The sequence below is a fragment of the Cardiocondyla obscurior genome, linkage group LG27 (assembly GCF_019399895.1).
Source record: "Cardiocondyla obscurior isolate alpha-2009 linkage group LG27, Cobs3.1, whole genome shotgun sequence".
Classification (NCBI taxonomy): domain Eukaryota; kingdom Metazoa; phylum Arthropoda; class Insecta; order Hymenoptera; family Formicidae; genus Cardiocondyla; species Cardiocondyla obscurior.
This window is the reverse complement of record NC_091890.1, coordinates 119,572-130,997: the sequence shown is the minus strand read 5'-3', so window position 1 is coordinate 130,997 and position 11,426 is coordinate 119,572. Positions and strand designations below refer to the sequence as shown.

General features: G+C 33.1%; 2 protein-coding genes across 2 annotated transcripts; both read right to left on the bottom strand.

The window, feature by feature from the left end:
- Positions 1–1,467: 1,467 nt before the first annotated feature.
- LOC139112135 (putative nuclease HARBI1) lies at positions 1,468–3,016 on the bottom strand. The gene is made up of 4 exons (XM_070672951.1): positions 2,851–3,016; positions 2,627–2,762; positions 2,394–2,538; positions 1,468–2,303 (listed from the first exon to the last, which is right to left on the bottom strand). The coding sequence occupies exons 1-4, from the start codon at positions 2,967–2,969 to the stop codon at positions 2,035–2,037; spliced, it is 669 nt and encodes a 222-aa protein (XP_070529052.1). The 5' UTR covers positions 2,970–3,016; the 3' UTR covers positions 1,468–2,034.
- Positions 3,017–5,096: 2,080 nt separating this feature from the next.
- Positions 5,097–7,144, bottom strand: LOC139112134 (uncharacterized). Its single transcript, XM_070672950.1, has one exon. It carries the CDS (start codon positions 7,142–7,144, stop codon positions 5,282–5,284), a length of 1,863 nt encoding a protein of 620 aa, XP_070529051.1. The 3' UTR covers positions 5,097–5,281.
- Between the last annotated feature and the right edge of the window lie 4,282 nt (positions 7,145–11,426).

The window sequence follows — 11,426 nt, the reverse complement described above, 5'->3', positions numbered from 1 at the left end:
CAGACATAGATGAAGAATTAGAAAAAGGAGGATGGGGGGGTATAAGAATAAAAGACAGGAGAGTTTACTCGCTGGCGTATGCGGATGACATTGCGCTACTGGCAGAAAATGAGGCAGGCATGAAAGGAATGATTAAAAGCATGGAAGAATATGTAAAGGAAAAGGGATTGGAAGTGAATGTAAAGAAAACAAAGATAATGAGGTGTAGAAAGGGGGGAGGAAGATGGAAAAAAACTAAATGGGTATGGAAAGGGGAAGAAATAGAGGAAGTAAAAAGTTTTAAGTATTTGGGATACACAATTATGAGAAATGGAGAGCAGAAAGAGCATGTAAAGGACAGAGTAAGAAGAGCGGCAAGAATAATGGGGCAGGTGTGGAGTATAGGCAAAAGAAAATTCGGAAAAGACTGGAGTAAAAGAATATGGCTATTTGATAAACTGGTATGGTCGGTTATTAATTACGGCGTGGAAATATGGGGATGGAAGGAAAGAGAAGAGGTAAAGATATTACAGGAAAAATACCTGAGATGGGTGCTGGGAGTAAGAAGATATGTACCAGGATATATGGTGAGAGAAGAACTACAAAGGGATAAATTGAAAGGTAGAGCAGGGATGAGAGCATGGAAATATGAAAAAAGGTTAGAAGAAAGGAAAGGAGGGGTTCTAGCAAAATGGTGCTGGGAAGAAATGAAGGAAAGAGCAAGGGAGGGAAGAAGCAAGGGAAAATGGGAAAAAGAAAGAGAGGAATTTTTTGAAAAATTTGGGTGGTCGGGAAAAGAGGTGGAAGATCTAAGAGAAAGAGGGGAAATAAGGGGGGAAGATTTGGTGAAAAAGGATAAAGAATGGCAGAGAGGAAAGATGGAAAAAAATAAGAGAGTCAAGATTTAATAAGTATTATAAAAAAGTGAAAGAGGAAGGGATACCAGGATATTTGAAATTGGGGTGGAAAGAAGAAAAATGGCAAAGAATGGCAAAATTTAGATTAGGGGAGGAAATGAGAGGAAATAAATATTGGGAGAAAGAGGAGAAAAGAAAATGTAGAATATGTTTGGAGAAGGAAGAAACGTGGGAACATATATGGGAGGAATGTATAGATTGGGGAAACGAGAATAGTTGGGAGGAAATGGTGGAGGAAATTCTGGGAGGGGAAGGAAGGGGGATAGATTGGTTGAAAAATTTGGAAAGAACAAGGGAAAAAAATAGGAGTGATTGAAAGTATGAAAGAAAAAGCGTCGGAAGCGGGGGTCCAAAGATAGAATTTAAGGTAGAATTAAGGCAAAACAATGTAAAGTATGAATGGAGGTGTGATCTCTCTCTCTCTCGACGCGTAGGTAATAGAATAGGAAAAAGGCGTAGATATAAGTTTTTACTTTCAGGAAACGGCTGTAAGAAGAAAGAAGATTATAAAAGTAGAAATAGTTTAGAGATAAGAATGAAGTTTGAAGATATATTTTAACTGTAAACTGTAAACAGAAAATTGGGGAAGCGAAAGTCCCGGTGTACCTCTGAGGAGAAAATAAACACCTTATATATATATTTCAGAACAAACAACAATGCAGACGGCTACAGAAAAATTATTAAATTTTCAAGAAAGAAAATTAAAATTAAAAAAAGAGGAAGTTGCCGTTCAAAAAGAAATATTAGAAGTTCATAAAGGTATTCTGGTGGAACTACAGAAAATTAGAAGTGTATTAGAATTGTCAAAATAATTGTTACATAGTTTTAATTTGTTCAATTGTTTAATTGTTTAATTTGTTACATAATTTTAATTTGTTGTTAAATAAATCTAAATAAAGTTTAATTTAAATAAGTTTTATCTTCAATTAAAATACGTGTTTATAATATGTTCTCGGACTACGTTTCCATTATTAATTAAATCTCTATCGTCCGCTATTGCATTATTTGCTTCTTCTCTGTCCATTTCATCTAAATATATTTCCGGTTGGTGCACATTGAAAAATTTTGCTACATTCTGTACTACACAACACGCATTGACAATAAGAGCTGAAATTATTATAATTACAAAGTTAAAAAATTAAAAATAAGGTATAAAGATTAAAAAATATTTACACATATGCGAGCGAATGTATATATTAATATAAATTTTACCAGCAAATTCAGGCGAATAGTGTAGATCCCTTTCTTTTCTTAAACACCTCCACCGTCCTTTTAGCATTCCAATTGCTCTTTCTATGCTACAACGTGCTGTTACATGAGCCTCTGTATATCGAGCAGAAGGTGTTCCGGGAATTTGTCTCAATTTCGGTGTCATCAAATACGGCAACAAGGGATATCCTGAATCTTCTTTAAAATATAACATACATAAAATAATATTTAATTTATAAATTATATATGTATAAAGTAATATTAATGTTAAAAATATGTTTGTTATACCTAATAACCAACAATTTTGTTGTCCATTTAAATATTGTTGTCGTAAATGTGTTGAAATTATGGAGGCGTTCCACACTCGTGAGTCATGAGTTCTTCCTCCATGAAAACTGTTCACTGCAAGTATCTTTCCATTGTAGTCACTTATCTAAAAAAAAAAGTAATACATAAATGTAATACATAAATTAATTGAATTACTAATTAAATTGCTTGTGCTTTTTACTAATTATACTGACCAGCATAACATTTAATGAGTGGAACAATTTACGATTAATGTACAAATGCTCCCTTTCTTTATTTGGCGGAAATATTGCGATGTGTGTACCATCCACCGCGCCAATTACTCCAGGAAAATTGCAGTGAATCAAAAATCTAAAATGTAATTATTGTAAACATAATAAAAGTTATATTATATAATAAATAAAGCTATACTATTATCTTTAGTTTATTACAAACTTACTGTTGTTTAACGTGTTTAATATCAAAATAATCAGTCGGAAACTTTATCCAACGATTCATAATATTATTTAGTGCTTCGACAACGCTGTGAATAGCTCCAGATACCGAAGCTTGACACATACTCGACAGAAAGTCTTGGCCCACGCGACGCTGATATGATCCAGAAGCAAAAAAATTAAAACAAGCAAAAATCTGTGAAAAAAAAAAAAATTTATAGATAATATATATAACATATTTAATAATTATAAATATATATATATCAATTACAATATATACATACTTTACAATGAGGAGGAACTGCTGTTGCTCTTGTTTCAGAAGGAATATAGGGCAATAAATCTTCACACAATTGTCTAGCAGCTTCTCGTGTTAATCTGTAAATATAATTTTGTTTAGAATAATAAGTTTGTGTCTTAATATATACCCAGATAGCAATATCTGTTCGAGCAAATAATGCTACGTACTTGCTACAAGTTTTGGCGACAAAAAGGGAGCAATTATGTAACAAAAGTTTGTCTTTAGAAACGTTGTTGACAAATTGTTACCAAATATGCAGCAAAACATGCGCATATTATTGACGTTAAAATGAAAGCAAATAGGTAGTAAAGTTTTATGTATAATTTGCGTCAAACAGCTCGCAAGTCTTGACGATAAAAACGCCATGCAAATTGGTACCAAACAGTTCGCAAGTATTAGCGAAAAAGCGGCACGGTAAATTGGTACCAAATAGCTCGCAATCTTACCGACAAAGACATGATGCAAATTGACGCCAAGCAGGGAGCAAATCTTGGCGCCAAAATCCCAACGGCAAATTGTCGTCAAATATCGAGCAAGTTTTGACGACAAAAGCCCGCGGCAAATTGATGTCAAGCAGCGAGCAAGTCTTGGCGCTAAAGTTTCAATGGTAATTTGATGGCAAAAATGTATGCTTGCATTTGAGATTACTTATTTCAATAGAATTAATTTTATTATAAATGTACATTTGTATGTACATTATACATATAATATATAAAATAATAACGGTAAGTATAATTACAAAATTACAATTAAGAATTAAGTATATAATTAACATTACATATATGCATAAAATATTATATATGTTTCATTAAATTTTATATTTGATATTAAAAGTTGCATGGTTTCGTGTAGACATGGCATCCTTCCACCGCAGAGGTGAGTGTATTATACCTGTGCAGACAAAACAATATAATTATATTAGAAATTAAATACAAAATAAATAAAAGTCAATTTTAAAACTTTGTTTTGTTTCAAAGTTTATATATATATGTATAATCAATTTTAAACAAGTTGCAAATAGATATCGCATCCTTAGAGATTTCAACCGCCAAATCGTTAAAAATAGGCACTGAAAAGTGCCGTTTGTTTTTAATTGGAGAACCTCTCCAATGCTTCGTTCCTAGAATGTAAAACGTTGTGCACATTGTCCCGGTAAATACAAGTATGCTGAAACAGATGATTAACTTTTCTGTAGAAGGTTCGAATCGGGTCAAAGTCAACAGTATAATTAACCAAACAACACGCTAATTACAACGGAATTAATTGCCAGTTAATTCCGTTGTTATCGCCGTAACTAGTAGGTTAATTATAAATATGACTTTGATCCAATTCAAACTATCTATAAAAACTGAAAAAAATAAAATTTTGAAGGTCCCTCATTGTTCCCGTGAATCCTGGCACAATCCTGCGAATGGTTTTTCCTCGTAGTCCATTATTCTTCAAATATTCCCGCGCCGATCGTCCTTAGTGTTAATGTGTCTGTAAATAAAAATATTTTTACATTTTTATATACATATTTCAGGTAAGGCGTTAAACGTAAGGTTTATATATACGTATCATACCTTAATTTATAATCTAAAAACAATCTTGTGATTCTTGATCTTGTTCCTCTTCTGATTCGGCATGGTCGTCATTCCATAAGTCTCGCTGGGTTGCTCGGCCGATCGCTGGTCTCCGCTGGTCTCCGCTGATGGTTACGCTGCCGATGTCTGTGCCGCTCTTTCGCCGTTTTGAAAGTGATTTGCATCTGGCGCTGAAACTCTGAACGTTGTGGTCTCTCGAAATGTAGATTGCGGCACGTTGCATCTGAAAAGTTACAATTTAAATGGTAAGTTTCCAGCTTCTAAATATAATATTTATAACGTACTTAAACAAAACGTTAAAGTTATTTGTTGAATATTAAACCTCTTACTAATAAGTCGGGAAAACTTACCATCAAGTCGAGAAGACAACTACGTTAATTCACTGTGAATTATTACAGCGACAATAAATGTTGTTGGTAATTGATCGTTTTTCTCAGTATCGCTATCGTCTATAGATGTACGACTCCAAAAGAGCATCCTATAACACTTTGCTCGAATGTCGTTTAAAGAAACGTTAAATGTTTGATTACTTAAGTTAGTACATTTATAGAATTAAAAGACCGAGGATTTTAAACCGACATCATAAAAATCTTCAACATCTAAATATTGTTGGACAGTTAATTTATAAGAATTATTGCGCATCGAAATGTCCTTAATTATGCAGATTGAGTCATCATATAAAATGCAACATTTGTTCCGTGTATCTATTCCTAGCGATATGTTATTAAAATTAATGCGACGATATCGAAGACAATTGGTATCATTATTATGCATTAAATATGTGCGAATAGACAAAGATTTATTATTTATGTTACTCATATTGGTTCCGTGTTTTTGAATCTCTACCATTCTATTGTAGAATTGTTGCAACGGTAAGCCCGGTTTTCGACAGAATTTTTTAAAAATAGACATATTATTTTCATAAGGAAATGCAGAAAATAAATCTACATTTCCAAAACGTCTAACATCATCGGTGATATGGAGAAGACCGTGAACATTATACGTAATAAAAGTGAGACCATAGAGATTAGCACTACGAAGAACAAATTTTTGCAACGCAAGCTCTGCGAAAGTGAGATGTTGGGCCGATGGTGATTTTAAAATTAGAGCTCTGAATGCAGCGTGCAAAAATAAAAAGTGCTTGTACAACTCTTCATGTAACAAACCGTACAGAACGACTGGCCCAGTGTACAATAAAAATTGTCGAAATTCAGTGGCTTTAAATTTAGAAAAGTTAGAAAGAGACCTAGGACGTCTAACAAAATCTAAAGGACAATATTTTGCGAGTACATTTAACCTTGCATTAATAATGGATAAATTTCTCCCTGACAACTTAGATATCCGTGAATAATTTCCACACACCCATGCAGATAAAAGCTTTTTTACTACATCTAAATATACCAAATGCATATATTCAAATGGAACTTGTGTAACTATTCTTATCGGAAGCAACGATAATGGGCTTTCACCTTCTTTATGATGATCATCATCTACACGCGTGAGATATTCTTCGTCCATTCGAAGAGAATGATTGATTCCATTAAAAATACTACGACCTTCAACATATGTACCGGAAACTTTACATTTAGAACATGGTTTACTCGACATATGACCACGATGATTTAAAATAAAAGCACAAGCAGGTGCATCAGCTATAAAACATCTCAAACGAATTTCCACTTTTTTATTACGAAAAGTTATTCCTCCATTGGATATAATTGTTTTGATATCCCTAACAAATTTTTCAAAAAACATTTTAGCATTACCTGGTTTTTGAGCACCTTTATAAATCTTTAAAACTATTGGTTTTATGTGCTGTAAATTTACAATTCTGGCTTGGATAGGCCAGATATGAATTGTACTCGTTTTGTCTAAATTACAACCATCTGTATTGAAATCTAATTCTAAATATGAAACCGTTTCTATTGAATAATTTAAAAGACTTTCAATGAGTTTACTTTCTATATAAAAATGTAGATATTCCCCTGGTTCTACAAAAGAAATTATGGCACGATTTCTTGGGGTACCAAGAAGTGTTCTAACATCTTTTGGTAAGCTAGATAAGCAAGAATGAGTTTTTAGAAGAGCCAAAATGTTATTACCTTGAACGTGAGTTATATTGTTATCTATGAAACAAGACGCTAAGCGTTCACTGAAAGGAACTTCATTCGAACATTCAAAAAATAATGAGAAGTCATCATTCCTTTCAGAAACATGACTTGATGAAGAATCAGATGTATTACAATCTTCTACGTCAACGTCATTCCGGATCTCAGGAATATCTAATGAAATATTTAATGTTGATGGATCAAAACTATTGTTAGTTCCGGTGTGTGTAACATTAACGCAATTATTAACGACACTAATATTGTTACAATTATTTTGTGTACGCAAATTTCTTCTAATTTCTGCCATAACTCTACTTCTCTGCCTAACAAATAATCGATGTACCACTTTCCGCGAAATTGACGTTTTAATATTTTTATTCATATTGATGTGCTTGTTATAGACTATTAATAAATAATGTTATAATCTGATCTCACAGATACTGAAAATCAACTCGATAGCTTTCGTATAATACTTGCTGCGAATGGTTACAGGACTTCTTTGTTAACCTTGCCTTGGCGACGGTTGAACTCAGAAAGACCGAAACGGGCGCTAAAACTTGCGTAAGTAGCGCTGAAAAAGTGCAGATTAGTACAGCTAGTTTGTTCTTTGTAGCTGAACTGCCTGCACTAGTTCACAGGTTATCTTTTTCTCTACACATTAGAAAGAAAGAAATAACTAAGATTACTAATGCAGCTACAGAAGTACAGAGAACAAACCTCAAGTGCAATAAATTGCAGTTCTATTCCAAGTTTAGCACGTGTTTAGTCTGGAATCTGGATTCTTCTGAGTTAAACCGTAGCTGACTGTAGTCTGCCTCTGGGCAAACACGTGGCGAAGAATTAATTCTAAACGAGCGATATATAATGTCAAAAAACATGGAGGTAACTTTCTAGTATTTTTCAGTTATTAATATTTAATCATTAATTTCGCGAAAACCGGTACACAGGTTATCTGTTAGAGAAATAAGGTTCCCAGCAAACACAATGTAACGTACATGTTAATTAGTTGTAATTTCCTACTCAATAACGTAACCGTTATAAAACACATGTGTTTTATAATAGTTACGTTATTGAGTAGGAAGGTATAACTAACAAAATTAACATGTACGTTACATTGTGTTTGCTGAGTTATGTCTGAAAATGAGAGAAATTTGCGTGCGCAAAACTCATCTTTTATCTATTATATGAAATATTTTGTTCATTAACGTAACGAGATAATCTCATTTAATATTGTTTGATGGACGATTAATTCATGAGAAGAGTAATTACTTTATATATTATATTAACTATTATTTTTGGAAAATAAAACAACAGTTAATATCACTATTATTAATTGTGTGTAAACTAGAAATTGAGAGTTAAACAATACACATTATTTTACTTAAAGATAGATGAGCGACCAAAACGTGTCATCAACAAGCCGTCACGGTACGAAACTACTTCCTCGGATGAAGCTCCCGTGACCGTGACAAAGAAGAAAAAGCAGAATGCAAGCACGCAGCGCACCATCAGTGGCACAGTAGCAGATGACGTCCAGGAAATAAAATCACTTTTTTCTGCAAATAATAATATTTCATCACACACCACACAACTCAACACTTTAACAAATACACAAACCAACACATTGTTGTAACCCGACAGCGCACGCTGGTCATTGACCACCACGCGCGATACATTTTTACACACAACTCAGCAGATTACCAAACTGTTGGAATCTGCTGAGCTCAAGAATCCGTCTTGTCAGCCTTTCGACATCACGCGCTATCAGCAGAAAACAGTAGAGCACGCGGCCACTTCCTTCTGCTATTTCGCTGACAAAACCAAAAATAATAATATATAATGCACGAGCTCCGAAGCTCGTGCAAGTCAGTTCGGGAGTTTGAGGTAGCGACTCGTAACTCTATCACCGAAACATCAAGGAGAAATAAATCCATCAATATACTTTATACAACTAAGAGTATATTTCTTTACAACACCCGTACACCGATTACACTGGAAAGTGTAATATTCGGAGGACAGACCCCGTGCACCGCTCCGGGTGCAACAACATTAACAAATACACATTCCAACAGTTTAACAAATACACAATCCACCAGTTTACCATACACACAATCCAATAGTTTACCATATACACAATCCAACACTTTAACAAATACACAATCCAATACTTTAACAAATACACAATCCAACACTTTAACAAATACACAATCTACCAGTTTACCATACACACAATCCAACAATTTAACAAGTGCACAATCCTACAGTTTACAATACACACAACCTAACAGTTTAACAAGTGCACAACCCAACAATTTACAATATACACAATACATACCACCTCACACTCACTTGCACATTTCCACACAATCAATAGATTTATTACACGAAATCTCTAACAATACTAACAATAAAACACGAACTAATCAGAACGAAGAAGTACATAATAACAATAATGTGTATTTTGAGTTGCAGAATCGAGTTACACCCAGAATAAATTGGAACGTTCAACATGAGGCATTCGTCGGACATCAACAACAACAGCAAATTCCAGAAAACGAACCAAGAATTACAAAAAAAATTCCACAGCAGCAAAATAATTTGTGTGTATATTCACTATAAACACAAATATACCCTCACATACATCTGCAAATATATCTTTCATAAAATAATTATTTTTTATGTGCAGAGAAATAAACAACTGTTTAGAGCGTGTGGAAACGGAACTTAAGTGAGTATTATAACTTTTATTTTCTGCTTTAAAGAATGTTTCTGAAGTTAATTTCTGTCTACATTTTTTTTGTAGGAAATTGACTGCTATAATGGAGTCCCAATATAAAATAGTTTCTAATATTTTAAAATGTGTGCAAATCAGCCGCGCTACGACATCCTCCAAGCCGGATATTTTTCCAATATCTTCAAAAGAAGAAATGGATACATTTGAGGATGCAGACAATGATACTTATGCAACAGTTGTAAGTAAATAAAAAAAGTTATTCCGACACTTTTTTCCTTTAAATATATGGTATGCATGTTTCTATATTAATTTAATTATGTATGCGTTTTATTTTATTTAAGTCAACTATTTCCATTATATTGGAGGCTTCAATTTAAAGGAAGCAGTAAATTTATGCCTAAAGGAGAGTCTGAGCGATGCATTTACAGCCGAAATCACCTGGTGAGGTCGCGAAGAAGCGAAAATATCGTTATACAATACAAAATTAACAAAAGCGATTTATAGTACGTATATATAATATATATTACACTTATACAAATACCTATACATATATATTCTACACAAATAAATTTATTTGAATATTCTAAATATTATATTTAAAAGAGTGTATTTCTGACAAAACAGGGAACTTACCGTTTTTATTGTAACTTTTTAGATGCAATGTGCCGCAATCCACATATTGAGAAACCACAACGATCAAAATTTCAGCGCCAGATGCGAACGGCTCTCAAAAGAGCGAAAGAGCGTTACAGACATAGACAGCGAAATCAACAAAGACCAGCAATCGGCCAAGCAAACCAGCGGCAAGACTTAAGGAATGACGACCATGCCGAAACAGAAGAGGAACAAGATCAAGAATCACAAGATTGTTTTTAGATTATAAATTAAGGTATGATACGTATATATAAACCTTACGTTTAACGTCTTACCTGAAATATGTATATAAAAATGTAAAAATATTTTTATTTACAGACACATTAACACTAAGGACGATCGGCGCGGGAATATTTGAAGAATAATGGACTACGAGGAAAAACCATTCGCAGGATTGTGCCAGGATTCACGGGAACAATGAGGGACCTTCAAAATTTTATTTTTTTCAGTTTTTATAGATAGTTTGAATTGGATCAAAGTCATATTTATAATTAACCTACTAGTTACGGCGATAACAACGGAATTAACTGGCAATTAATTCCGTTGTAATTAGCGTGTTGTTTGGTTAATTATACTGTTGACTTTGACCCGATTCGAACCTTCTACAGAAAAGTTAATCATCTGTTTCAGCATACTTGTATTTACCGGGACAATGTGCACAACGTTTTACATTCTAGGAACGAAGCATTGGAGAGGTTCTCCAATTAAAAACAAACGGCACTTTTCAGTGCCTATTTTTAACGATTTGGCGGTTGAAATCTCTAAGGATGCGATATCTATTTGCAACTTGTTTAAAATTGATTATACATATATATATAAACTTTGAAACAAAACAAAGTTTTAAAATTGACTTTTATTTATTTTGTATTTAATTTCTAATATAATTATATTGTTTTGTCTGCACAGGTATAATACACTCACCTCTGCGGTGGAAGGATGCCATGTCTACACGAAACCATGCAACTTTTAATATCAAATATAAAATTTAATGAAACATATATAATATTTTATGCATATATGTAATGTTAATTATATACTTAATTCTTAATTGTAATTTTGTAATTATACTTACCGTTATTATTTTATATATTATATGTATAATGTACATACAAATGTACATTTATAATAAAATTAATTCTATTGAAATAAGTAATCTCAAATGCAAGCATACATTTTTTATTTATAACTTTGATTCGACCGT